Raw genomic sequence first — 27,910 nt, forward strand, 5'->3', positions numbered from 1 at the left:
CTGGGGCCACCAGAGTGACCAGGGGGTAGCTGGAAGGTGGCAGCGATGTCCCCCGAGGGCCGTGGGAGCGAGGCGGTGCTGGGCACGTCGTGGGGCCTCACCGAGCTTCCTCCTTCGCTGCCGCCGGTGGCACCTTCTCCTTTCTCAGCGCCGAGGTCTCCCCCGGACAAGGGAAGTGCCTTTGCGGGGGGTTTCCCCTGTACTCGCTACTTTTTGCAGCAAATTTTCCTGCGGGTGTTTCTTGGGGAGCTGGAGAAAGCTGAGCATTTGCATTCGCCCCGGCCGGTGGCTGGCGGAGGCAGCTCCACCCTGGCAGGGCAGCGGGTGGGAGCGGTGACCCGTGGCAGCGGGGGGGGGGCCACGGCCACACCGAGGGACTGGGGGGGACTGTGAGCATCAGTGGTGCCGGGTGGGGACCCCCGAGCTGTGGGGGAGCCCCTCTGTGACGAGGGTCCCGCTCTGCAGAAGATGCCGAGCGGCTCTGCCCCGCCACAGCACCCAAGGCCTGCACCCCCGTCCGGGAAGGGCCTGTCCAGGGACGGGCTGTGAGGCTGCTCCATGGCAGCTGCTCTCGCCTGCCCGGGATTCGCCTCCTGTGACTTTTCTCTGCACTGGGAGATCCCTTTTCCTCCCCAGCACAGCACCATTCACCTTGCTGGGGACCCCGGCACCCCGCGGCTGCCACCCCCTCGGCTCTGCGCCGTGCCGGGCGGGAGCGGGGCAGGAGTGGGGCTTTCACCTCTGTTGCAACGGCTTCACTTCCCCTCCCCCGGCTGCAGGATGGGTTGCGTGAAGTCGAAGGAAGCTGACGTCCAAGAGAAGATGATAAAAACTGACCCTGACCCCGGCCCCAGCCTCCAGCAAGGCCACTACGTGAAGGACCCCACGGCCACCAACAGGAAGGTGAGTGGGAGCCGCCGAGCGAGTTGGGGACACGGGGCTGAGCCGTCACGGGGGGTTCAGCCCCTCCCCATCGCAGGGCAGTGCCCCTGCCCCAGGGCTTGGCCACGGGACGGGAGCACAGAGTCTGGCCAGGGCAGGCGCAGAGCAAAACTGATGGGAATCAAGGAATTATGGAAAAAGAGAGAGAAAAGTCAAGGTGTTTGGAAGGGGCAGAGATGCCGGTGCTGGGCGAGTTGGCGAGTCGGGTGCTGCCTCTCAGGTGCCATCCTGCCCTGCTGTGCTGCTGGGGGCCGGGGCCATGGTGGGGCCGAGACCCCCGTAGGATCTCTGCTACCAGCAGCTTCACACTCTGGTTTGTGTCCTGTTTTCCAGAACAATAATGTCCCCGACATGGCCGTGTCTCTGCCCGAGGATGGTAGGTACAGGGGGGGTGCACCAGGTGGGAGCATGAGGGGGGCGCGTGGCCGGGTCCTCTCCGCCCTGGGTCAAATGCTGCCGGTCCCGGGGGCTCTGGGCATCCTCGAGGGCCAGACGTGGCCGTGGCACCATGGAGATGGAGGCGCTGCCTGGTGTCCTGGCTGCACATGGCGGGGGGGCCGGCACCCCATCCCAGCACGGGAAAGGGGTGCCCAGGGAGCCCCTCGCTGCAGGCTCGGCGGACAGCGTGGTGCTGGCGCTCTACGACTACGAGGCGATGCACTCTGGGGACCTGAGCTTCCAGAAAGGGGAGCGGCTGAAGGTGCTGGAGGAGTAAGTGCTGTGGGCGTCCCCCCACCCTGGGGTCTCCTGAGGGCTTGCTGGTTTGGTTTTTCTCTGGAATTTTCCCCCAGAGGAGCTGGTGGCACCACGGGCCGACCCGGTGCCATTTCTATCACAGGGCAGGGGAGTGGTGGCGAGCGCGGTCGCTGGCGACAGGGCACGAAGGCTTCATCCCCAGCAACTACGTGGCCCGAGCGGACTCGCTGGAGACGGAGGAGTGAGTCCGTCCCTCGGTGGCACACCCCCACCGTGGCTGTCCCCTCTCCTGCCCCGCAGACCCCCACCAGCCCCGGCAGCGTTTTGATTCATTTCTTTCTGCCGCAGCTGGTTTTTCAAGGGCATCAGCCGGAAGGACGCGGAGCGGCAGCTCCTCGGCCCCGGGAACGTGATCGGGTCCTTCATGATACGGGACAGCGAGACCACGCAAGGTCTGGAGGGGTGCCCGGGGGGTGGGCAGCAGCTGCCCTCGCTCACTGGCCGGGGGACTCGGGAGACGCGCCCCCAGCCCGGGGGCTCCGCGGGGCAGGGACTGGGGGTCCCGTGCAAGAGCCCATGTTGGGACGGGGGGGGGACTTGTGCCCCTTCGAGGCTGCTTTTGGTGCTGCGGTCGCAGGCGTCGCTGGGCTCGTGCCTGAGGCCGAGGGGGTGGTGGCAGCACGGGGGGGACAGGGCTGCAGTGGTGGCCGTTAGCGTGGGGTGGCCTGGAGTGACCGGGACGGGGCCCCTGCGTGGGGGCTGGCAGCTCACCCCTCCCCGAACAGGCTGCTACTCGCTGTCGGTGCGGGACGGGGAGGACCTGCAGAGCGGCACGGTGAAGCATTACAAGATCCGGACACTGGATAGCGGCGGCTTCTACATCTCCCCACGCAGCACCTTCGAGACGCTGCAGGAGCTGGTCCAGCACTACAGGGGTGAGCCCCGGGGTGCCCGGCCCCCCCATCCCAGCCGGGCCTTTGTCCCCGAGCCAAGCGGCCGCCGGGTAGCCAGGGACGTGCAGAGGCCGAAGGGCTCCTGCCCGTCACCGCTGGGCTCCCGCTGTGACTCCGGCTGTGACACGCTGCGACTCCCGGACCCGGCACAGTGCCTGGCTCGCTGTGACACGGGTGTCCCCAAATACCCGCGGGGGCCGGGACTCCCCCGCCCCGGACAGGCCGGTGTGGTGGCTGCAGTGACGCTGGGCAGGGCAGAGCGATGCTGGCGGGACCGGGCTGCGATGGCCGGTGTTCCACGTGTTTGCGGTGGGGCACGTGTGGCCGGGATGTGCCCCGTGGCCACAGAGGCTGCTGTGGGCTCCGGTTTGAAGCACGAAGGGCCGGTGGGACAGCCCGGCTGATGGCTCCGGCCGGTCCCCGCAGGGCAGAGCGACGGGCTGTGCCAGAAGCTCAGCCACCCCTGCTGCGTGCCCAAACCCCAGAAACCCTGGGAGAAAGATGCCTGGGAGATCCCTCGGGAATCGCTGAGGCTGGAGAGGAAACTGGGAGCCGGGCAGTTCGGAGAAGTGTGGATGGGTGAGAGCGACAGGGAGGCAGCTGGGAGGAGGGTGAAGGGGATGGTGGAGGAGGAAGGGTGAGGGGTGGGAGAGGAGGTGGAGGGATGGCGGGGTGGGAGAGGCAGGGAGGGAGCGACCTGCGGGAGGGGAGCCCCGAGAAGGGGAGGTGGCCCCAGCCTTAACGCAGGGACTGCTCGGGGCTGGGCGCCTGGGGACAGCCCCGGGCTGCAGGACTGGGTGCTCTGGCTCCACAATCCAGTGCTCCCAGTGCCTGGGCACTGGGCGGCCTGGGAACGGTCAGTTGTGCCGCCCTGCAGCTACCTACAACAAGCACACCAAGGTGGCGGTGAAGACGATGAAGCCGGGCAGCATGTCGGTGGGCGCCTTCCTGGAGGAGGCCAACCTGATGAAGACGCTGCAGCACGACAAGCTGGTGAAGCTGCACGCGGTCGTCACCAAGGAGGAGCCCATCTTCATCATCACCGAGTTCATGGAGAAAGGTGCTGCCCCGCGTCCCTGCGCGGCCGCCGTGGGCCAGGCCGAGCGGCGGTACCCGGGTTCTCCTGCACCCCCGGGCTCGGCCGCCAGCTCTGCACCGGCTCCTGGGACACTGGGAGCGGGGCACTCTGGGGAAGGGTGCTGGGCGGGGGGGACGCAGTGACAGCCCTGGAAGAGGGACGGGGATGGGGGCAGACAAGGAGAGCACCCCGCAAGGCAGGAGGGAGCTGGCAGTGGGGTCTGTCCCTCTGCCCTATCCCCGGGAGCGGGGTGCGGGGGTGCAGGGTTTCCTGACCGAGCCCCCGCGTCGTGCTCGGCTCCCCGGGACCCTGTGCCACCTCCGGCCGAGCCGCCAGCCCCGGCCCCCTCCCTGTCCGCAGGGAGCCTGCTGGATTTCCTGAAGAGCGACGAGGGGAACAAGCAGCCGCTCCCGAAGCTGATCGACTTCTCCGCCCAGGTGAGGAGGGAGCTGACCTTCCCCAGCCCCCCCGCTCCCCCCGAGGAGGGCAAGTGAGGGAATCGAGTTGCCCAAGAGTTTTCCTGGGAGCTGGGCAGTGCCAACCCAGAGCCTGGTCAGAGCAGGCAGACGCGGGGCGCTGGGGACAGAGGGAAGGAGCCGGGAGGTTTCCCTGCGGCGCTGCCCTCGTGCCATCCCCATCCCGCTGCCCGCGCCAGGGCGGGGGTGCGAAAGGAGAGATGGTGGCTTCCTCCCCGGTGGCGCCTTACCTGCAGCACCCAGCCGGCCAGCCCGGAGCTGCACGGGACCCCGGGGGGTTTGGGCCAGGCTGCTCCTCCCGGGGAGCTGGGAAATCTGTGGTTTTTTCCGTGGTTTCTGCGCCGTGGCTGCAGCCCGCGGTGCTGCTGTGCTGTGTGGAAGTCACAGGGGTGAGGGTCGGAGCTTGGTGTCCTGCTCGTGTTTGCACGGTCCCTTCTCCAGGAGGTGCCGGTGCTGGTCGGTTGGCCCCTCTGGGCCCAGAGCCCCCAAAGCTCTCGGTTTCTATCCGTTGCTGAGGTGATTGTTCCCTGCCGACAACACGCTCTGCACGATGGAGGCACATCAGCGAAAGCCCCACAAAACCCCACGGGGCCACCCACCCACCCGTGCCACCCCCCACCAGCTCCGGGGCAGCTCTCACCCCCCCTCGGGCCGTGCCCCCAGCAGGACCCACCCGTGGCCGTGGCAGCGTTCATCTTTGTGGGTTTCTCAGGAAATCCACGGCGCAGTTTGGATGCGTTCAGGGTGCCCGGGAGATTGAGCCGGGCGCGGGTTCTAGAAGGGAGCGTGTTCCGTTACCCCACAGCGATGCCTGCGGGAGTTTGCGGTTCATTAAAACCATCTACCTGCCACAGGGCTGGCACGGGCTGGGGGAGGGCAGCTGCGGAGGCAGGAGGATGCGCTGAAAATCATTTGAGGGATGTTTCAGGAGCAGGTTTTTGAGTGCAGCGAGCGTGCTCTTGTACATCCAGCTTCGTGCGTGCGACCACTGGTGCAACCACTGTCTTGTCCCTGCTGCTTCTGCAGCGTCCCCAGACCCTGGCCGAATTCAGGGACCCTTTAAGCCAAGCTTGGAACCCCGATTAAATAACTCGTAGAGGTACCTGAGCAACAGGAAAGCCAGGATGGGAGCCCAGACCCCAGGGGCTTAGGCCAGGCCGCCGGTTCCTGGAGCCGGCCGCGCCAGGGACCGCTGCTGGGCCGGGGGGTCCCGCAGCCGCCTGCTCCCAGCCAGCTCGGCTCCGCCGCTCGGAGGGACGGCTGGCCGCAGCGCCCGAAGCAAAGGCTGAGGCGCTTCCCTGGGCAGGCAGCAGGCAGGCAGCTAGAGAGCCTGGCACCCGGGCTTGTGCTGGGGCTGAGTCACCACGAGCAAAACTGTGTCTGTGGTCATGGAAATAACCCTTCCGCTCTCGCAGTGCTTATTTACTTCTGTATTCTGTGCAGGGAGCTCTGCCAGCAACCACAGCGTACCCCGGCCTGGCTGGTGGGGGGGTGACGGGGATGGGGAGAGCGTCCCCCCAGCTGCTCCAACCCCTTCCCCTCCCGGGAGTGGGCAGCGTCAAACACGGGATAATTTGGCACAAATCTGGGGGCTGGTCGTGCCCACACCAGGTCATTTCTGCATCGTTACAGCCACTTAGTGCAGAGCTGGGGGGGATCGTGACAGCCAGCTCATCACAAACTATTCTTGGAGACCCCAGGCACCTCCCCCTGCTCCTCGGGAGACCCTCCCCGTGCTTTTCTGTCCCCACCAAGGACGCTGCGATGCTGGCTGACCCACACTGCAGCTATTAAAGTCTCTTTGTCGTTCCCTCGGGACAGAGAGGCAATAGTTTACTCCCTGCTTCTCTCAAGCCGTTGTTGTCGTGTGTGGAGACTGGTCTCCCGCCTCCTCTGCACGGAGGGCGAGTTAGTGCCCTTCACATCTGTTGGCTTTGGGGGAAGCGGTGACACCTTGCCCTGCGGACACCCACAGACACTCGCTCGTGAGCACATCGGCTCCTCCTCACCCGTTCTCACACGTTGGGCTTAAATGGGTCGTGTTGGGCTGGTCACCCAAATGCTGACTCTTCTGCCAGGGTTTCCCTGCACGGAGGGTGGTTCCCACGAGGACAGTCAGTCCCGTCTCCTGCTGTGGCTCAGCCTCTGTTCACCCCTTTCCAAGCACCGGCCAGAAGCAGAAAACCTCTTTCCGTTCCTGGTAACAGTCCCACTGGGGAGGTCGTGTTGTTTCAAAGAGCCTCTTTGCATTTTTCTCTTTCCCCTTTTTTTACAGATTGCAGAAGGAATGGCTTTTATTGAGAAGAGGAACTACATCCACAGAGACCTGAGAGCTGCCAATATTCTGGTGTCGGCAATACTGGTGTGCAAGATCGCAGACTTTGGACTGGCCAGAGTGATTGAAGACAACGAGTACACGGCCCGGGAAGGTGCGGGAGCTGCTGGGGGTCACTGGCCACTTTCTGAGGTGGTGGAGGGCTGTGGGATTCCCTTAGAGCCACTTATCACCGTGTAACCTCGGTGGGAAGGACCCTGGGAGGGATGTGATGTGTAAATGGGCAGAGGAGGGAAGCTCCTCTCATTTGCATCGCCTTGCAAGTTCCTCTTCTGTTTGTTTGCCTCTTGTTCCCCATATTTCACCACCAGTTTCTCAGCATTTGCGATAGAGCTCGTGTTTCCCGTTGGATCTCTTTGTCCAGGTGCCAAGTTTCCCATTAAATGGACTGCACCAGAAGCCATCAACTACGGATCTTTCACTATAAAATCAGACGTCTGGTCCTTTGGGATCCTCCTGACTGAGATCGTTACCTACGGGCGCATCCCATACCCAGGTAAGGAGGTGAAATCCCTCCTCTGCTCTGGTTCCAAAAGATTCTGGGCCCCACCCATGGGATCAGTTTCTCCACAAAGTGGGATCGCTGAAAACAGAGGGAGGGGTGAGAAATATGAATCTCACACCGGGAGCAGAGCTCAAGGGCGGTAGCACGAGGTGTCTGTGAGCCGTGGAGAGGAGCCCAGAGCACCAGACGGTCTCCGAGCAGACAGCATTACTCATTTAGCTTCGTCTGTTCCTCGGACCAGAGCTCACCTAGGATGGGCCATGAGGGAGATTTTCTCCCTGGGAGTCCTCGGTGGACACCAGCAGTTTTCACCGACGTGAAATCCATGCCAATGTGACATGGGCTCCCCCTTCTCAGCTTCCACAAAGCAGAGCTGGGACATCTCACAGGGGAGCCCACAGAATAGGTCCAGGTAGTGACGACTTGGGATGCCTGCTGCTTTGGGGAGAAGGGCAGCCTCTCTGTATACTGCCTCGGGGCTGAGCCTGCAAGGAGGTCCTGAGCTCCTCCAGCTCTGCGGGAAACCAACAGCAGTCAGGGTCTCTAAAAGATCAGGTGTCTCTAAAATAGAAGATCATGTTTTTAATGTGAGAGGATGACTGACTCGCCCCAGGCGTGCTGTGGCCCTGGGGGGGGTATCGGACATCACAGGTTCCTGGCTCACGGGTTTGTGACACAGCACTGACCTGTGGTTTTCTGCTTCCTGCAGATTAAGCGTGTGTGGAAGCAGCACATCGCTTCAGGGCTGATAGCTGGGCCAGGTGTTTTGGGGAAGGCTCAAGCAATCTGTAAATTGTCATAATTAGGAACTGCCCTGTATTTTATACTAACTGTTGCTTTGGTACCTTTTTTCAATGGGAAATTTTTCTGCACAAGTAAATGGTGCCACGGACCAACCATGAAGGATCTGGCGTGGCATAAATGGTTGTTCGGGAGGACCAGTTCTGCCATCACGCTTAGTTTTATTGGAAGGAATGGCTCATTAAAGACTCAGCAGGTGGAGAAGAGTAGCCTTTATTTTTTTAAAATTTATACAAACCGATTCTAATTCCCATTTGATCTGCTCCAGTGGTGTACAGAACAGCATGCTGTGACCAACTCAGTATCTCGGCTGTCCGCATGTTTCCCTAACCAGGGGTAGCATTTCCCCCTTCCCATCCCCTTTAGCCCAGCCTTTTCTTCCTAGTGACGTTGCCCAAAGGGTGGGCTGTTTTGGGTTTGGGTGTTTTTTTGCCTTTTAAAAGAAACCAGCGATAAATCACGAAACGTTCCCCTGTCCTGTTTCTGCAGGGATGTCGAGCGTGGAGGTGATCAGGGCGCTGGAGCGCGGGTACCGGATGCCCCGCACCGAGAACTGCCCCGAGGAGCTCTATGACATTATGCTGAGATGCTGGAAGACCAAACCGGAGGATCGTCCCACCTTCGAGTACATGCAGGGCATTTTGGAGGATTTCTTTACCGCAACAGAGAGGCAGTACCAGCAGCAGCCGTAGCGCAGGGAGCGTGGTGAGGAGAGCGGAACCCGCGCTCTGCCCGCCGTGCCAGCGCCGCGAGCACACGCGCCCTGCTCCGCCCGTCCCGCTGAGCTCTGCCCGCGCACGCCTCCCCGCCAGCCTGGCCCGGGAACCAGAGCCTGCCTGGGCTGGAAGCGGGGCAGGAGGGAGCCACGCTCAGGCCAGACCCCCGGGGCTGCCGGAGGGAGGGAGAAGAGGCGCGGGGCCGTACCTGGTGCCGTTCACACGTGCCCGAGCACCCGCGAGGCGGCTGCTCCCGGAGCGCTGCTGGACGGTGGCTGCCCATGCAGGGAGGCGTGGGGCCGGGCCTCTTTCAGCTACAAAGAAACCCCAGATTATTATATTTTTTAAATCCTTCTAAGATCTTATCATGCCGTTTTGCAGAAGCAGCTTTAGCTGCGCCGGCCTTGGCCAGACGGCCACAGCCCTGGTCCCTGCGTGTCGGGCAATCCCAGTGGATCCCCGCCTGGGCAGGCTGCCATGCAGCTCGTCCTCACCGCAGGATTCTGGTGTCTGAATATCAAGTGTTGCAGGAACACGAGTCTCTCCTCACCCTCCTGGGTTTCCTTCTGAAGTATTTTTCATGGTGCCCCCCCCCCCCCCCCGGAGGGGGTGAGTTTCTGGGAGGCTGTGCCGGCAGGGCGGGCAGGGTACGGACAGACGGAGATGGTGCTTCAGGAGGCAGCCCCTGCACCGATCGCCCCCTCAGCTTGCCCAAGGAGGAGCCCCTCGAGCCCACGGCAGGCCTAAGCCCGGCCCAAGGAGCCCTTTTCCTCCGGGGCAAGGCCCCGCGGCTCCGCTCGCCATGACAGAACCTCTCCGGGCCAGGCCCGGGACTGGCAACAAGCCCAGCGGCCCTCACACACTCATTCATGTTGTTGTTTATTTTTGGTATTTAATGAGGGGTTATTTGGGGAAAAGGAACAAGTAGTACATTTTTTTTTTAGACTGCCCCGTACCTCTTACAGGGGGAACTTCTGGGCCCGCGACTGTTTTCCTCGTACAAGGAGGCAAACACACCGTTGCTTCTATGCTTTTATATCAGCTTTGGAAGCTGCTTTCTGTAATCAATAAAGTATTTATAAACCTCTCGTCTCTTGGCTTTTCCCCACGTTCCCCTGCCCCGGGCCGAGCCGTTCCGGGCCGCCGAGCCCCGCCGCCTCCTGGCCCGCACCTGACATGGCGCCCGCGGCGTCGTGCCCGCCCTCTGCGCGAAGGCCGCTGCCCTTAGCAAAGATGGCGGCAGGGCCGCCCCCTCCCTGGCCGGCCCCGCAGCGCCGGGGACCCGCTGGGGAGCGGAGCGGCGGCCGCCGGCCCGGCAGCAGGGCTGGGCTGGGCTGGGCGCGGCCCCGGCGCCGCCTGCACCGGCATCGCGGAGCTCCGCCGCCCGGCCCGGTGCCGGCGCGCCGAGGCCGCGGTCGCCATGGCGATGAGCCCCGCAGCCAACCGGGCGCCGCTTCCGCTGACGTCCGTCCCGACACGTGGATCCAAGATGGCGGCGTCGGCGGCGATGGTGAGTGCGGCGGCCCCGGCGGCCGGCGGGGCCCGGCCCGGCGTCTCCCCCCGCCTCCTCCTCGGCCTCGGCCGGGCCCGGCCGGCGCGGGCAGGCGGCGCGGCCCGGGGGGGCGGCCCCGGCGCGGGGCGCGGGGCGGGGGCTCCGGGTCGGGCCTGCACCGCGCTGGGAGGGACGCGGCGCCCGGGCCGCAGCCCCGCCGGCCTCCGCGCCTCCCCTCGCTCCGTCCCCGCGGGCTGCGCCGGCCCCTGCCCGGGGAAGGCTCCCCGGTTCCTACCGGCGCCTCGTAGCCGTCCTGCGTCTCCCCAGGGGCGCCCCCGGGGCCCGGGCGGTGGCGGGCCGTGTCACCGGAGGAGGGCAGGGCAGCGCCGGGGCCGCCGCTCGGTGCCCGCGGGCCCAGGGGTGCGGGACGGGTCCCTGCCCTCCCGCCAGCCCCGCGCTCCCTCGGTGGAAAAACCGGCTCCGTTTCCAGGGCTCACGGCGTTGTCTGGGCGGGAGGGACGCGGGGCCGGGCCGGGGGGCTCTGCCGGGGGGCACGGCCGCGGCCTGAGCGGAGACTTGGGGCGCTCTCGGTTGTAGGGAGCACCGGCCGGCCGTTCCTCCCCGGGCCGCTCTCTCGCGGGGGAGCGTTGGCCTGACCCGGGCGCTTGCACCGGGGGAAGGGGCTGCCGCCTCGCGTGCGGTTTTGGCGAGGCTTGGGCAGCCGTTCCCTGCCGCTGCCCCTGCCCGCGGCTCGGCCGCTCGGTGCTCCGAGCGAGTTTACTCCCTGAAGCCTCGGCCAGCGGAGGATGTTTCTGGTGGGACTTTGCTAAGGCAGGCGGGCACCGGTGCCGCCTCACGGCAGAGGAAACGAGCTGCCTGAGGTCTAGTAGTAGAAAAATGGATTTTCCTCCTTGCTTTCAAAGAAGGGTATTTCCTTGATAATGTGTTGCAAGAATAGGTGCATGAATAAATGATGTGTGCTGAATCAAAGGTCGCTGTTGGCCAGGGTAGGGGATGTGAGGTGACTCATGAGGCGTAAAGATTGTTACGGACTGGAAGGGCGATTGGAAGAGCAGAGGATTTAATTTATTTTACTTTGAGCATCTTCATACTCTGCTGGCCTTCCCCCAGGCAGGGAGGAGGGAGTGTCTGAGCTGGCTTTGCGAGCTGAAGATGGTCCTACTGGGAATTTCCTTGTAGCCTTCTCTTTTCTGAAGGGCAGAGGAGACTGCTAGCAGCTCTCCCGGTGTCAAAGGAGCTCTCTGAAATCAATGTGAATGCAGCACTTGTCTCCCTTTGAAAGGCTTTCAGCGACTCCTCTGAGTGCAGGGGTGAGCTGGGCAGAGATGCAATAAAGATGAGCTTGTCCAAACAGTCGACAAGAATATCTAAGGAGGCAGCCCCTGAAAAAGGGGGGTGAGTGTCAGGCTGGCACCTCGGAGGGGGGACAGAGCAGGTACCCTTAGCACTGTGTACGTCCTGTTACTGTGCCCGAGGGTACAATAAGTGTTACATGTGGCAGCGAGCTTCAGCTTGCTCTGTTACACGTGGATTGTATTTTTTCCTGCCACAAAGTAGTGGGTTGTGTCTTTCTTCCCTTTCTGTCACCATATGAAAGAGTTCTGGAAAGCGGAACAGGGTATTGGAGCTTTGTGATCCAGCTGGACAAATGGCTCTGCATAGGTTGTGTTTCCCCTGTTTTCCTTCGAAACTGTCATTGAAAGTTAAAAGCTCTTGATTATGGCTGTTTGTCCATCTTGCTCTTCTCTGCAGAAAAGAAACGGGACAATGTCCATCATCTCATTCATCTGATACCATCGCTGCCTCTTCCTCCTTCCACTGCCTCCCTTTGAGCAAATACTGTGTTGTGGTCTTAAGTTCTTTATGTGGATTATGAAACTGTAAGACCTGAATCAGCCCCCGTGTGGTACCAGCCCCGTTAAAATGCTTGAACTTGCTGCTGCTCGAAGGTTTCTTCAAGTTGCCAGTCCGTAGAAAACATTTGCAGGGATGGCTTGGATGCGAACAGCCCAGCCACAGGCCCGCTGGGTTTCCGTTAGAGCATGCTGGCAGAGTGCCACAGGGAAAAACTGCTTGTTGGCTCCGGTTTCCCCCTTCCCATAAATAAATGTCGGGGTTCAGGCCCTGGCAGTGGCAGCTTCAGGGGCCACAAGCTGCAGGGAGACACACGTGTGTGTGTGGTCGGGGCATAAATCCACGTAGTGGGGTCTCCTCACGCGGGGTCAGGCTGGGATTCAGCCGGACAATTCCTCTGCTTCGGCAGCGTGTTTTGTAAACCCGTTGTGAATTCGCAGAAAACGGCAATATTGTTGAAGCCTTTCTAAATGAGATAAATCAGAGAAACTGTGTCCTGGAATTGTTTGCTAATACCAAATCTAGTGATAATTATCCAGAAGTACCTCCTCCGGGAGGGTTTCTGTGTGTCCCGTTACAGGAAATACCGTTAGAATGGCTGCAAGGAAGGTTTGAGTTAATTTATTCTTACAGCTAAGTGCTTCATTCTAAAGTTAATTACAGGAATAGATTTTCAAGATCTTTCAAGAGAGCTCCCGCAGACCTCGGGGTAGTTGCCGTTGCCCGTCGGGGACGGGTGTGCTGCTGGGGAGAGCGGTGGGTGCCGCTGCTCGGGGGGTGGTTCATGTGGCTGTGCTGCCTGCGCCCTGCCTGCGCCCTGCCTGCGCCCTGCCTGCGCCCTGCCTGCGCCCTGCCTGCGCCCTGCCTGCGCCCTGCCTGCGCCCTGCCTGCGCCCTGCCTGCGCCCTGCCTGCGGTTCCCGGTGTGATGCTCTGCCTCATGCCATGATTTCCCCAGGCTGCTTTTTGCCGGTGCGAGAGGGAGATCTGAGTGTGACTTCTGGCAGGGTCCTGTGTGCGGAAGGAATGTAGTGACGTTTTGAAACAGATTTTATCTTTGCTGAGAGAGCGAGGTTTGCTTTCCTTCAGCAGGCTCTCCGCCTGTGATAGAGCCCTCCAGTGTGAGCGATGCTTCTCACCCGGCGCGGTGATTTGGGGGACAGGGGCTGATTGTGCTCCTGCAGTTAGTTCTCTCATTTAGGTCGTATTCTCCTAAGAAAGGGTCTCTTGTAAGTGTGTCTGCATGTAGTAAAATAATAAAGCTTAGTCAATCCAAATTATTCTTGTCTGCGTGCAGCTGGGTTTTTCTTGATCTGGAGTTGTGCATATTTGTTGTGCTACTTGTTGCTTCATTGTACGATTTTCTGGCACCTCAGATGCGAGACTGTCATCTGAGAGATTTCTGCGTGCCTGCGATTTGAAATGTAAACACTTGGTAAAGGCCCCAAAGGCGGGCGCTCCTGTCTGCTGGGCGTCCGGGGGTTTGTGACTCCACTAAAGCAGAGCCCCGTCAGGTGGTTTGACCTTGTGCTGGAGATAGCGTAGCTTGTGGGCATGTCCCAGAGGAGCCGATGGCCTGGCCAGGCCCGTGAGTTGTGCAGGGGCCTTCGTTGGGACAAGGTGAGGCGCGTCTGTCAGTACGGGAGCAAAGATCCTGATGAGAAAGGCTCCAGGCTTCAGCCTGCACGTGAGCTGCAGGAACCTGCGCTGGGCATTTCCTTCAGATTTGGCTTCCAAAGCTCCCCCACCTGTTGCGTAGCAGCGTTCCCATTTCTTGCTACCAAATGTTTTTTCCTGGCAAGACTTTCCACAGTCCCCCTCTTGTCTCTTCTGTTGCCTGGTGCTGCCTGAGTCATCGTCATCTATATGCAAAGAGCCTGATTTCTGTCAAAGGTGTCATCAAGAATTTCATCTCCTACATGCCTGTGTGTCTCCTGAGCGCCTTCCAAAGTTCTGTCCTTATCTTGTCATCTTGCACGCTCTTCAGGGCGAGGGTTTACCCGGCGCGGTTTGGGTTTTTGTTAAGTAACGTTGTGTGTCTGTGCGTGTCTGGCACCTCAGTGACGATCGCAGCCAGATAATTGCTCCAGGTCGCTGGCTGCTGGAGAGCGCGATGGAGGGCAAGAGTGTTTCCTTCAGTGCTTCACCTGCCCGGGAGACCTTTTCCTGCTCGGTCACAGAGTCACAGAGCGCTCTTACGAGATCAGAGCAGGCAACATTTAGCACAGAAGACAAGCCCCATATTGTTTCAGGGTAGAGCAGTATTGAAGTCCAAGTGATTTTTAGGAGGGTGCTTTCCAGAGGAGGCTTTCTGCCCCCTCTAACTGCATCGAGCTGTGCTTAGAATGGATCTCAAGATCTCCCTCGTAAGCGAAACAGATATATCTGATAATTTAGTATTAACGTGTTTTATGTAGCTGCCTAGAATTTGCATCTTAAATACATTTTAGATTTTAACACCCCCCCCAATATTCATGACTTTTTTCCATCCTGCTTGGTGCCAGTAGTACTGGATGCTCTATTGATCCTTGCTGGTGCCTGGGCCAAACGTACCTTAGTGGCCCCAGAATAAGGCAAAAGGAAGGTGAGGAAGAGGAAGGGCTTGTGGGGGCAATAAACACAGATCATCTGCCCCCGGCCCTGATCTGATGGTTGCTGGGAGGGCAGTGCTGAACCCCAGGCCCTGCTGAGCCGGAGCAGGCCCCAGGCTGGGGGTGGCTCGTTCCAGTCCCAGCCCAGCTCACTTGTCGGGCTCTTTCCTCTGCCTTCCCCTTCGGTATTTGGCTCCTGCCCCTGCACGTAGCGGGACAGTCGGGAGCTGACGGAGCCCGGCTCTGCCTGCCCTGCGAGGACACGCGGGGGAAGGCAGCAGTTGGGGTTGTTATGGCTGCAGCATTAGCTCAAGAGTTGTCCCAGACCAGACTCTGCTTTTTTTGTGTGTGGTTTTCCAGTGGTGCTGCACACGCGGGGAGTTTAGGAGAACGGGCTGAAGCTCGTAACACAGTGAGATTATTCTGGAATTGATGCTCTAATCCAGCCAAGCCGCTGGTGTTTAATTCTCTCTAAAGCTTGGTTTTCCCACACCTTCCTGCTTGTGCTGGGCTGGGTTACCCGCGGAAGGACCAGAGCCCGTTCAGGGCTTGGCTGCTGGTGTACGGGGTCTGGTTCGTGTCGGAGCCCCCGTGGAAGTGACTGACCTTCCAGCCTGACCCGTCTCCCCACTCCCTGAAAAAAGGACATCGATTTTTTTGCCGTGTTACTGAGCTGTGCGGTGGCCCGGAGGGGTGAGGAGGGAAGATTGAATAGGCGGGAGCAGGGATGTGCCACCCCTTGGGATGAGGCGAGCGCCTGGTTTGGTGTCACTTGCCCTGCACAGCTCCTCCCCCGCCGGCAGTGGCCCCCGAGCGTCCCTCTTCTCTGGTATCCACGGCGTTTTTAACACTGGGGTGTTGGATGGCTGGGAGTAGAGAAGTCAGATGGCAGCCTGCTAGACGAAGCACGTTACGGATCAGAAGTGCAATTTTTTCTGGTTGGGCAAAGCCAATGTTTTCTTCATTGCGGGTGAAGAGACAGAGACTCACAGAGTGTAAAGTGACTTGATGAGAGTCACAAAACAAAGTCAAAAATGGCTTTTTGGAATTTAATTTGTGTTGAATTGCCTGACTGTGCGGCCTTTCTAACGTCTGGGGTGAACACTTTCAGTCGTGTGGCCCCTCGCTAATGCTGTTCCCGTGTTTCTGTTGTATTTTAATGTTTCTTCTCCTTTTTGCAGGAAAGGCTAAGATATATGCTGGTCTTGCTGTTGTTGCTGCACAGTACAGACTCTTTCTATGTACCTGGTGTGGCTCCTATCAACTTCCACCACAATGATCCTGTAGAAATAAAGGTAGGATGGGCTTGGATGGAGCTGTTGGTCTGCTTGGGGTTTTGTGTGGTTTGTTTTTTCCCTTCTTGGTATCACAGCAGCAAAGTGGGACTAGAGAGTCAAATGTGGGGTTCCTGTTACTAAAATTTGGGGGGCAGATATCTTTTTCACAATATTCCTGTAGGGTGTTGGGGATAAGCAGCCCTCAAGTGGTCACTGTCATCATCTTACCCTGCCGTTCCCAACATGATTCTCTTTCTTGCTTCTTAAATCTTCGACCAAGTTCCTTCAGCGGTTGCACCAACGTCCTCGAGATGTTGGTCTGTTTGGGCAAAGGGCTCTCTTTCTCACTGTAGCTTTGAAGTGAATTTAATCAGAGATTTTTCTCCAGCGTTATGCTGACTCTCATGGTGGGCCTTTCGGTGGTAGGTGAGTGGCAGAATAAAGAAATGGTTTGAATCTGATCTTTCCCATTTTCTCACCAGTTTGCTCCCGTTGTGTCTTCAAGTCAAGTGAAATCCGTGATAAACCCCTTGGAGTCAGTTTGGTGCAGACATTTGTCCTTGAGCGTTGCAGATCTTACAACGCAGGCTTGCTGAGAGCTGTTCCTGTGCAGCATTGCTGGTAGTGAGTGATGGAACTGCTTCACCCCTACAGGGGGAAGCTGGACTTTGTTTCCGGACATCAGCAGTTTATGGCCCATTTCATTTATTTTTCTAAAGCTGTGGCCTCTGTCTCAGCAAAATCCAGCACCCTTGAGGATGCTGAGGCTGGCTGCTCCCACATGAAGCACAACACAGTCCTCTCGTTGGCCACAGGCTGCCAGACACAGGCTATTTTTAAGCAAATGAGACTTGCCTGTGGCTACAGTAAGCTTCCCAGAAGAAGGGGGTATTGGAACGGCTGTTCTCAGAGGGCTTTCGAGAGCCCACTGCTCCCTCAAGTGATAAGGCAAGTCAGCGTGTTTGCCAGTGCTCTTCCAATAAACGACCCTGGCTGATTACAAAACACTTCTGGCTTTCGGAGCAGCTGTGGCCTTGGCTGTCGCGGTACGTCGCTGCGCTTCCCTTGTGCCTGTGATTCGTGGGAGCTCCACAAGTGTTTGGGTTTTGTCACCGTCCCTTGTGGTCCCGATCAGAGGGCTCTGGCTTTCCTTACAGAGATGAAAATTGCTGAACTCTTCGTATCACTAGAGACCAGAGCTCTAGGTCCAGTGTGACGTGAATTTGGTTTTGAGGAAGTAACTGCAGTCTTCTCTGAAATGTGGTTCTTGAACCTCTTTTGAGCTCTTTGTTGTTTTTTAGGGCTCCACTGAGTCATAAATTGTGAAACCAATCCACTGTGCTGCTTTCTTCAAGTGTTTCTCAGTTTGTGAACGAATTGCTACTAAATGGTAGTGTAGAGGAGCTGGAGCTCTTCCAGGAACATATGTGTCTCTTTTTTTGTTTGTTGTTTTTTTTGGTTTTGTTTTTTTAATTCAACAATTTCCAAAAGTGAGCGTTATGGGAGGTGCCCCTGAAGTAAGCTTCAGCTCCTGGCTGATGTTGAGAGGATAGGAAACTGTCTGAGTTCTTTCCTGGGGATAATCCTTCCCTTGTTCCTCCAGGCTGTGAAGCTGACCAGCTCACGAACCCAGCTACCATACGAGTACTACTCGCTGCCCTTCTGCCAGCCCACCAAGATAACGTACAAGGCTGAGAATCTCGGTACGTATCCGCTGAGCAGCGTTCCCCAGCGGCACGGGGGCGCTGCTCGGGACCTGCCCGAGGGTACGTTTACAGGAGTTAAAAGCAATTGCAAGTGTCTCTAGTAAAGTGGTTGTGAGCGCTTGCTTCCTCCAATTTATATGCTGTTTGCAAACCAGGATGCCCAGATACTGGAAGGAGGAAGCCCCTTACCCGAAGGAGGGCATGTACACTGCTTCCTAAGTAGCCCTCGATACTTCCAGCAAAAGAGCTGAACTGCCCTTCAGTCTCATCCTGGCGTCTGTGGTCCCAGAGGAGACTGGCTGTGGCCCTGCCAGCTGCCCAGCGTGCTGCCAACCCGGGATCAGTGCCGAGAAGCCCAGCAGCCTTCAACCCCGCCCTTCTTTTCCTGTTTTCTAGGTGAGGTTCTTCGGGGGGACCGAATTGTAAATACACCTTTCCAGGTTTCCATGAACATGGAGAAGAAATGTGAAGTTCTGTGCAACTTGCCCAACAAGCCCGTCACTCTGACAGTGGAGCAGAGCAAACTGATCGCCGAGCGCATCCGGGAAGATTACTATGTCCACCTGTGAGTCAGCTGGAGCGTGGGTTCGTGTCAGCGGGGATTCGGTGTTGTGGGCATATTTGATGTGAAATCTGTGTTTTCAGCATTGCTGATAACCTCCCTGTGGCAACACGGCTGGAGTTTTATTCCAATCGTGAGGAAGAGGAGAAGAAGAAGGAGAAGGACGTGCAGTTCGAGCATGGATACAGGCTTGGGTTTATGGACGGTAACAAGGTAGAGAATCTGGGTGCTGTCCGAGGGGTGCCCAGAGATCGGGGTGTCTGTCAGGGGGAGTTAGGAGTCCACCAGGGAATATCAGAATTGGGAATATCAGAATTGGGAGTGCAACCAGAAGGTTTTTTTAGAGTGGAAATAGGAGAGAGCGTTCTTGTTGGAAGAAGGGGGTGGGTGCTGAGCTGCTGGTGCGATCGTCAGGAGTTCTGGCTGCGTCCAGCGAGTCAGACTCAGGCAGCGGTGTCCCCTCGGGGCAAAGGCAGCGTGCCCCAAAGGCTGGCTGATCTCTGATGCTCTTGGAGCATCTCGCGTTTGGGGGGAAAAAAAAAAAAAGTCAAGTGTTTATTGGAGGCAAAGCTGCTTTAGTTTGCCAGTGGAAACTTTGTGTATTCCTGCAGACACGGCCCGTGGCTGCGTGCCCCAGGACGGGCTCTTTGCCTTGGCAGGCCTGTGTTTGCCAGGCTCGGGTGTTCTGCTGCTCGCTGCAGCCAGAGCTCCGGGGGGTGAGGGAACCCGCGGCGCCAGCTCGGCCTCGCGGCACCTTGTTCTGTAGTAGGTGATGTAAGAGCAAGGCACGAGCGTAGGGCGCTGTGGGGCCCCCGGAGTCGGGGTCACACACGTCTGCCTGGTAGGAAAAGCAGGTGGGAAACTCGGGGTTGCGGCTGCTGAGATCCTTCCAACCTCAGTCTGGTGATTCCGCTGACGTCACGGTGGAGATGTGAGATATAATGATGATTTTCAAGGCCAGAAATAGACAGAAGCATTATCCCTGATGCCTGGAGTGGTTGAGGTGTTGTTGCCTTTTCAACATCTCTGTGCTCTCCTCTTGTTCTCGTAGCCCTGGACAGTGTTAGCCTGGTCTTGCTCTGTAGCACGATGCGTCTGGGAACAGTTGGAGTCTTCAGTTCTCCGCACCGAAGCTGCTTTCTGCAGTTGTTGCTTCTGAACTTTGCCTGTTCCTCCCCTGGGGCACTAACGTTTTATTTAATGTCGATCTGTTTTAGTTCTACCTGCACAACCACCTCTCCTTCATCCTTTACTACCACAGAGAGGATGTGGAAGAGAACCAGGAGCCCACCTACAGGGTTGTGCGCTTTGAAGTGATTCCCCAGAGTATTAAACTAGAAGGTGAGAGACTCTTCGGGAGGGGAGCGAAAGAGAAGAACCTCTTGTAGGCCCAAGAGTCGAGTGCCACTGACGGATCAGGGGGGCAGTTGTTGCTTCTGGTACAGTCTCGGGACACAGAAATGAGAGAGGGTCTAAATTATAAGAACAATAAACCCCTCTGTTATTAAAGAATTACCAACAGCAGAGAGAGATCTTTGAAATGTGATCCGTGGGAAATGAATTCATATAAAAACATCTGAGTTTGAGGTTTGGGAGTTGGATTTTTTTGGCGCTGTGTCATCTAGCATGAAGTATGGGTGGCACCTGGGGCTCAGATCTTCCCCGCTGGGACACTGCTGGCTCGTCCAGGGACCCACAGGGTGTTTGAAACTGGTCTAGGGGGACTGAATTTTGAAAATTATGGTTAGGGGGAAAACACTTCTACCTCAGTGAGCCCAGTGTGAAACAGGTGTCTTGAAGGGCCGCTGCTCAGCGCGTGGGTCATCCCGCGCAGCGCTCCCCTGGCGGCAGCAGGCTCTGCTGGAGAGCTCTGGTTTCTCAGCGTATCGTGGGGAACAGAGGATTCACTCACAGCTTAGGACCTCGGCTTCAGCCTCTGACTTTTACCCTTCCGGATAAGGAAAACCCTATGCGTAGCTTTGCTTAAAGCTTGTTAATGGTGCTCCACTTCTGATCAGAATAACAGTTTTGCAAACTGCAGAGCTGGGTCAGAAAGGAAGGAGTGCTTCCCCTGGGGTACTGGGAGTAGGTGCAGGCCGGTGCCTCGCGGGTACGTGGGGCCGGGGTGATGGGTGGGAGAGGGGGTGCCAGGGAAGGGCTGACCAAGCCTGTGCCGTGTTTTCCCTTACAGATTTGAAGGCTGATGAGAAGAGTATGTGCACCCTGCCTGAAGCCACGGGCTCTGCCCCGCAGGAAATCGATCCTTCAAAAGAGAACCAGCTGCTCTTCACCTACTCTGTGCACTGGGAGGTGAGGGAGCGGCGGGAGGCTGGTGGGCAGCGCTGCCCCCCTGGCTGGCGGCTGGTGCTCCACCTGTCTGTCACAGCGGTGGTGTGGAAGCCACTGGGAATGTGCTGGTGTGAAAGGAACTTTCCTGTTCTTTCAGGAAAGTGACATTAAATGGGCTTCGCGCTGGGACACCTACCTGACCATGAGCGACGTGCAGATTCATTGGTTTTCGATCATTAACTCGGTTGTGGTCGTCTTTTTCCTTTCAGGTGAGTGAGATGTGTGGGGTGGGGAAGGGCTTTGCCATTCATCTGCGGGGAACTTCCTTTGTGCCTCGGCTGGAGGCGGCTCGAGGAGGGCGAGGCCATGTCTGAACCCGATCGGAAGGGGCAGGAGACAAACACCGGCCCATAAAACCCTCGTGGGTCACCAGTCACCTGCTGCTCTCTGAGTGGGGTATCTGGGGGGGTAGCATGTGGTTAATGCACATCTTGAATGTCCATATTTAAGGAAAAACAACCACAGGAAAGCCAGAGTGCCCCGTTCCTGCTGGAATTCTGCCTCCCCCACTGCCTGGGGGTTTGTTTCTGTCTTTGCTGGGCGCTGGGGAGGTGCCTGATGACACAAGGCCCCCGCTCCGAGCCAGAGCTGGGTGCTGGTGGGAGCTGTGTGGCCGCGGAGCACCAGGGCAGCAGCCTCTGAGTTCAACCACGTTTGTGCTTGTCTGCAGGTATCCTCAGCATGATCATCATCCGGACCCTCCGGAAGGACATTGCCAACTACAACAAGGAGGATGACATCGTATGTGTGTGCTGTGGCGCTGGGGGCAGCGAGGGAGGGAAGCACCGACGAGGAGGGATTTGTTGGAAGACGTGGATTGTCTCTTTCCTCGCCCCTGTTTTGTTTTGAGCCCCAAAGATTGGGGGGGGGGCAGTTCTGTCGTGCTGTCACGACACCTTTGCCTCTGTACCGCGGCAGGTTGCCGGTTCAGATGTCCAGCCCCAAGTAAGGACTGCAGGCAGCTCCATAAATGTGGGCCCTGGCACTGGCAGTGCAGGTCTGGGCTGGTTTAAGCCCAAGAGGGAAGAAGTTTAACCAGAGTGATAAAATCCTGTAGAAGAGCTGGATGTGGGGAAATGAACCTCCGGGGCTGGCTGTGGTAGGGTGTTCGTTCCCACCATTAGACTGTGTCCAAATGCCTCCTTTTCCTGTTGTTGCTGCAGGAAGATACTATGGAGGAATCTGGTTGGAAACTTGTGCATGGAGACGTCTTCCGGCCGCCGCAGTATCCTATGATCCTCAGCTCTCTCCTGGGTTCTGGAATTCAGCTCTTCTGTATGATCCTGATTGTGATCTGTGAGTGGCACCTGTCACGGGGGGCGGCTGTGACGCACAAGGCCGCTTCCTCCGCGGGGCTGGGCGAGGGGCCGGGGCTGTGCTCGGCCCGCCGGGGTTTCTAGGTCGCGTTTCCCAGCTGAAGGCATCGTTTTGTGGTTTTATTTCCTGTCACCCACATACGAGCTCTGGACTCGTACCGCGGGCTGAGGGACCTGGGCACGTGTGCGCTTTGCCTTCTGAGCGGGGCTGAGCCTAAAGCCTGGCCTGTAGCTTGAGCTCAGGGCTGGGCCTTCCTCCGGCCAGCGCCGGGGGCTGAGGGTGCCTGAGGCTGGGGAGGAGACGCGGGCTGTGCCGGGGGCGGCCGGGGGCTGTGTCTGGGCCCCTGCTCCCGCGGCCGGTGAGCCCACGGGCCTCAGGGCTGCCGCTCTCTCCTCCCCTCCCTCCGCAGTCGTGGCGATGCTGGGGATGCTGTCGCCTTCCAGCCGGGGCGCGCTGATGACCACCGCCTGCTTTCTCTTCATGTTCATGGGGTAGGTGCCTCCCGCTGCCCTCCCCTCCCCTCCCCGACAACAGAAGCTGATTTTCTTTGTCTTGCCCTGTTTCTGTCCAGGGTTTTTGGTGGATTCTTTGCTGGCCGCTTATACCGGACTCTGAAAGGGCATCGATGGAAGAAGGGAGCCTTTTGTGTGAGTTCTGTGCCCTTACCCAGCCGTGCTGGTGGCTGTGGACAAGCTTCACGTGGGTTTGTGGGTAGCAGGACGCAGCCTGGCTGTGCTGTGGGCGTTTGGGGGGGGATTGAACCCTCACAGCTCCACGCAAGAGGGCAAACACCACAGCACGTACTACAGCACAGCCAGAGCCTTGTCCGGGACCCTCCCCGCAGCCCCCCCGCTCTGCTGGGGCTGCAGCAAAAGGGACGTTTTCTCCACGTGGGCCTTGTCCCGTGTGACTCGTGGAAGAGAAACGTCTGGCTGATGAGCCACGTCTTTCCTCCTAACCCGTGTTGCTCTTGCAGACAGCTACCCTGTACCCGGGCGTCGTCTTTGGGATCTGCTTCGTCCTGAACTGTTTCATCTGGGGGAAGCACTCCTCCGGAGCGGTGGGTACCTTCACCTTGGTGTCTGCCAGGTGGGAGCGGGGTGAGGGGCTGCCGGGGACTTGCTTCCTTCCACGGGGTCCCTCTGCCCGGGGGTGCCCGTGGGCTGGCCGCCGCGTTGTGCCGGGCGGGGACCGCGCTCTCGGGGCAGACGTGCTGCCCGCCTGACCCCGGCCCCTGGCCGTGTGATTCCAGGTGCCTTTCCCCACCATGGTGGCCTTGCTCTGCATGTGGTTCGGGATCTCCTTGCCCTTGGTCTACCTGGGTTACTACTTCGGGTTTCGCAAGCAGCCGTATGACAATCCCGTACGGACAAACCAGATTCCCAGGCAGATCCCGGAGCAGAGGTGGTATATGAATAAATTTGTTGGGTGAGTTGATGAGTGTCTGGGGAATACGGTGAGTCCAGCCCCCTCCCCTCGCTCTCCCTGGGCCGCTGAGCATCCCCTGCTGGTCTCCGGACGCAGACAGCAGATGCGTTTCCTTGAGTAACGCGATACCGGGGACAGTAGTGACGATTTTATAAGCACCAGCCACACCAGATCAGAAGGGGCACGTGCTCAGCAGCGGCTGGGCCGTTGACTGTGTGACGTTTATTCTGGTTAATCGGGAGCTGTAGAGCTGCTGGGAGCGCTCTGTGTGGTTGCAGGGGACTTGTAATGGCCAGACACTTAGATTGTGCTGCTTATCGTCTCTCTTTCTCGCTCTGCAGGATTCTCATGGCTGGTATCCTGCCTTTTGGAGCTATGTTCATCGAACTGTTCTTCATTTTCAGTGTAAGTATTTAACCCGCTTCGCTCCCAAACAGGATTCCTCTCGTGCTAAAGCTTCTGAAGGGGAGGGGGTCCCGCTGGAGCAGGCTCCTCTTGCTGTCCTGGCTGCAGGGGCTGGCAGGTGCCCTCCGGGCCAGTCGGGGCTGTCTCCAGAGCCTGTGGCTCTCGTCAGGCCGTCCCCTTGCTGAGGGCACCTGGAGGTGTCTCGGGGACACTCCCTGGCAATTTGGGGGGTAAAGGTGAAAACCTGCTGTAAGGTGATGTCAGGGAGGGGTCCTGCTCTCCAGGCGTTCCCTGAGCCATCCCAGCTGCCGCCCGTTTATCACCTTCTATGGATGGGGAGGAATTTCCTGGGGGGGTGAACAAGTTACCTCTGAGCTGTCTTGGGGCACCTTTTAGCAACCTGATTCCTCTGGAGTTGTGAAATGCATCAGATCTGTGGTTTCATCTACATGAGGCTGAGGGGCTCCTCGATTTCCCTCAGATCAGCTGCTAGAACTTACTCTCACCTTCGCCGATCGATCACAGTAGGACGGACACAAATTTCTGCTGCGTCTTTGTTTCAGGCGATCTGGGAGAACCAGTTCTATTACCTTTTCGGTTTTCTGTTCCTGGTGTTTATAATCCTGGTGGTATCCTGCTCCCAAATCAGCATCGTCATGGTGTACTTCCAGCTTTGTGCTGAGGTGAGATTCCTGCATTGTAGTTTCGGTAGCTCAGGGGCTTTGCTCCTGGAGAACCCCAGGCTGGGTTAGTGCTGCTGCTCAGCAGAGATCTCGGGTGGCCCGGCCTCCCCAGCGCGGTTGCTCCTGACACCTCCTGACTTCAAAAAGAATTGAAGCTCCTTGATTCTGCGCTGGGCCGGGAACTGTGGGTTCACACCAGCAATTCTGCTGGGAGCAGGGTATTTGGAGCTGACATCTCTTCCCAGAGAAACCCTTTGATTCCATCCCCACACAAAACAAAACGGGGGGTCAGAGGTGAGCTGTGTTCTCCGGCAGCAGGTGCTGTGGTACTGACCTGCCTTTGCTTCACCGTCAGCTCCTCATCCTCTGCGTCTGGAAACATTCCTGTGACAGAGCAGTTCCCCAGCCCCAAGCTGTGGTTTTCCTTTAAAGGGAAATGGCTGGTGCTGTCCCTGTCCCAGAAGGGTCACGGCATCCCGGAGACAGCGGCACAGGAGGAAGCAGCCTGTGGGGTAACAGGGTTTTTTTCCCCGGCAGGATTACCGCTGGTGGTGGAGGACCTTCTTGGTGTCCGGAGGATCCGCCTTCTACGTGCTCATCTACGCCATCTTCTACTTTGTGAACAAGGTATTGTTGCTCCTCCAGTGTGGAAGTGCCGCCTCTCTAGAGGAGGTCGTTGTGTTTGGGATGGGAAGCGGCGGCGCCGCCTGCTCCGAGCATGTTCCTGTCCGGCCCCGGGCAGCTCCTCAGCTCCCCCGAGGGCAGGACAAGCCCTGGAGCGGGGCCCTGTGCCCTCACACCCCCCCCGAGGGCAGGACAGGCCCTGGAGCGGGGCCCTGTGCCCTCACCCCCCCCCCCCCCGAGGGCATCGTGCGTCACCGAGGGGGTTTCCTGGCCCAGGCTCGGGCCGCCCGGGAGCTCACTCCTGTTACCCCCGTACTTCATTCTGCTCGTTTCTCCTCTTCTGTTTCAGCTGGATATTGTCGAGTTCATTCCCTCCTTACTGTACTTTGGCTACACCGCCCTGATGGTCTTGTCCTTCTGGCTCCTCACTGGCACCATTGGCTTCTATGCAGCCTACATGTTTGTCCGGAAGATCTACGCCGCCGTGAAAATAGACTGAAGGTGCAGCCACCCAGCAGCGAGTTGACGCCTCGGAGCGTGTGTCCACCCGGGAGCCGAGGGCACGGCTTCTCCCAACTCTTGAGGAAACAAAATCCAGTGGGAGAGTGACAAGAGAAATAAATAACTGCTCATTTTGGAATGTAACTTTGGCACAGTGTACATGGATTCTGGGCTACTTCTGGGGGGAAAAGGGGTCTGTAGATACCTTACATTTTAACTTTATTATCCTGTTCCATATTTGAGGGAGTTTTTTAGCAGAGAAATATCCCTCTGTATAAGTAAACCCCCTTTTTGCTAATTCATCCTCTTTTTTTTTTTTATGTTGATGACAAATGGATTTGAGACAGCAGTGGAAACACTGGTGAAAACGTTTTCTTCCAGCCCCTGGGGTGCTCTAGGATTCAGGGAGACTCTTCAGACAAACACCAGACGGTTTCTTTCCTGCCTTCACGTCTGCACGGAAGAGGGAGCTTGACTATGGCGAGATAAGGGAGCCCCGAGGCCCCCCAGCGCCCGCCCGGCCCGCTCCGCCCCTGCCTGGGTTACCGTTGGGCGGAGGTGCCGCTCCCAGCCTGGGAAGTGCCATTTCACCCGCGAGCGCCTGAGAACTGTGACCCCGGCCCCGCTTCTCCTCCCCCCCGGGGACTGGGGGGGCGACTCCGCGCGGGCGGCGGCAGGACGCGACGGGCTGGTGGAAGCCACGTGCTGGTGCTCCAAGGCCGGACTGGAGGGACGTGTGAGGTAACGGCGAAGGTTCGTCCTGTCGACAGCTCCGCTCCAGCCGCGTGAGGAAACGGGGCCGGTGTCCTCCCGGGAGCGTCCCGCCCCGCGCAGGGAGGGCGGCGCCACCCTAGTGCCAAGCGAGCTGATGCAGTATTGGGCCCGGGGACAGGGGTGGCCCCGAGGAGCTCGCCCGTTGCCGGGAGCGGGCTGCCTGGCTCCCTGCCCGCTGCTCTCCGCCCGCTGCTCTCCGCCGCCGCCTCCTCCTCTTGGATTCTCTACCTCCAGGGAACAGAAGAAGCGTGTGCCCCTTGAGCTGTATTTTGTTCTCCACAAAACAGTCCAAGTCCTCCACGATAGCTGACGTGGGTTCTTCTGCAGCAGGATCCTCTTTTTCTGTGGCTTGATGCTTTGAATCAGTCCGTGGGAAGCTCTTTTAAAAAGAGGTTAAATTTTTTTTTTTTTTTTTTTTTTTGGTCACTTAGGTGATAATTTACCAGTAAAAAGGTTCCACGCTACAGTGAAGGCTCCCTCCATCCCCAGACTAGCCAGATTCAGTCAGGGCTACAGGGGAGAGGTGTTTGTTTTGTTGGTTTTTTTAGTGAGATCTATGAAAATTTTGCTTTTCCTTCTCACTGTAGGAAGCGGTATGGTCAGCCACAGGTGACACCGTTCCAATCCAGAACTGTCCAAAGCCCTCCCTGTTACCAGCACTGACATGCACCCTTGGAGGGTTTGGGGCTTTTTTTTAACCCCAATTGTCATAAGTTTCCACCAGGTCCACACAAGGACCCGTGTCTTGCTGCCGCCGTGCCCCTGCGGGGAGCTGGTGGCCCGGCCCCCTGGCACTGACCCTTCCGGCCTTGCCCGGCAGCTCCGGCCGCCCCTCGTGCCAAAGCCTGGTCAGGCAGGAACCAAGGACGGGAAAAGGGAGCAGGGGACGCACGCGCCAGCTGGGCCGTGGAGTCCTGTGTCAGTTCTGATTTGAGATCCCTCTCTGAGATTTTGGTTGATTTTTCTTCTTTTATTTTCTGCCCCTGCCCCAGTGGAGAGGCTCAGCCAGCATTGATCTCTCTCCCCTCCCTAAAGTGTTTTCTCTGTAATTTTTAATTAATGTATGTATTCTCTGTGTCCTGTTGTAAATAAATCTGCCATTGTCCTGTTGTCCTGCTCTCCTGGCTTCTCCTAAGCCACCTCTTGGGATTTTTTTCAGAATGTTCGACCCGCGTGGTCTTTGATGTGTGGCTGTGGTCAGACGCCGAGCTTGGCCTCCACTGCGGTTTCCTTTGTAACATTTTCCTCCTGGCACGCTGGACCGAGCAGTCCCTTTCCCCCTGCGTGGCACGTCCCGTGCGCTGCCGTACGCTGGAATTAAACCGCCGCCGGCCGAGGCGCTTGGTCTGTCCCCGTTCTGCTCCCGTGGGGTGAGGACGCTTCAGCAGCTCGTCTCGTGTGTGGGATAGGTTGTGTGGCTGGCTGGAGCAGCAGGACTGTTGACGGTGGATGGGCTGCGAGGGCCGGGCGAGCACGTGGTGCTTTAGAGCAAGAGGTGAGAGTAAATGAAGGGAGCGGAGCTGCCCTTGCCTTTGAGGAGCAGTTTGGAGGCCGTTGGTGCTGTGAAAGCTGGACCTTCCTCGCTGCGTCCCCGGTGTTTCTGCTGGGGGGTTCGTGGCAGGAGAGCAGCGAGTGGGGGTTGATGCGGAGGGAGGGAGGGAGGGGGGATGGCGAATTTCCCTCTCCCGGGGAGTTTTGCCCAGCAGAGCGGTGGGGGTGCACAGCCGCGGCTGGTGAGGGGTGACAGGGCTGCCAGTGTTGGGGGCTGCTGAGTGTCTGTGACCCTGAGCAGCTGCCGAGCCCAGAGCAGGTAAATAATTAAGTCA

The 27,910-nt window shown here is 58.5% G+C and overlaps 2 protein-coding genes across 3 annotated transcripts; both read left to right on the top strand.

Moving 5' to 3' along the window:
• The first annotated feature begins 780 nt into the window (after positions 1 to 780).
• HCK (HCK proto-oncogene, Src family tyrosine kinase) lies at positions 781 to 8,478 on the top strand. Its single transcript, XM_074919872.1, has 12 exons — positions 781 to 903; positions 1,276 to 1,318; positions 1,554 to 1,653; positions 1,781 to 1,879; positions 1,987 to 2,090; positions 2,424 to 2,573; positions 3,018 to 3,170; positions 3,469 to 3,651; positions 4,030 to 4,106; positions 6,421 to 6,574; positions 6,845 to 6,976; positions 8,276 to 8,478. Exons 1-12 carry the CDS (start codon positions 781 to 783, stop codon positions 8,476 to 8,478), a joined length of 1,521 nt encoding a protein of 506 aa, XP_074775973.1.
• Positions 8,479 to 9,922: 1,444 nt separating this feature from the next.
• On the top strand, positions 9,923 to 27,194 carry TM9SF4 (transmembrane 9 superfamily member 4). 2 transcript variants are annotated; one of them, XM_074920276.1, is made up of 19 exons: positions 9,923 to 10,012; positions 11,678 to 11,680; positions 15,640 to 15,753; positions 17,339 to 17,438; positions 17,838 to 18,006; positions 18,087 to 18,216; positions 19,221 to 19,344; positions 20,195 to 20,313; positions 20,450 to 20,561; positions 21,023 to 21,093; positions 21,516 to 21,648; positions 22,079 to 22,160; positions 22,241 to 22,316; positions 22,646 to 22,729; positions 22,922 to 23,097; positions 23,439 to 23,502; positions 24,066 to 24,185; positions 24,723 to 24,812; positions 25,159 to 27,194. In XM_074920276.1, exons 1-19 carry the CDS (start codon positions 9,923 to 9,925, stop codon positions 25,306 to 25,308), a joined length of 2,007 nt encoding a protein of 668 aa, XP_074776377.1. In that variant the 3' UTR covers positions 25,309 to 27,194. The 2 variants fall into 2 exon arrangements, with proteins under 2 accessions (XP_074776377.1, XP_074776376.1); XM_074920275.1 differs by lacking the exon at positions 11,678 to 11,680.
• The last annotated feature ends 716 nt before the right edge of the window (positions 27,195 to 27,910 follow it).

This window comes from Athene noctua, chromosome 16 (genome assembly GCF_965140245.1).
Source record: "Athene noctua chromosome 16, bAthNoc1.hap1.1, whole genome shotgun sequence".
NCBI lineage: Eukaryota > Metazoa > Chordata > Aves > Strigiformes > Strigidae > Athene > Athene noctua.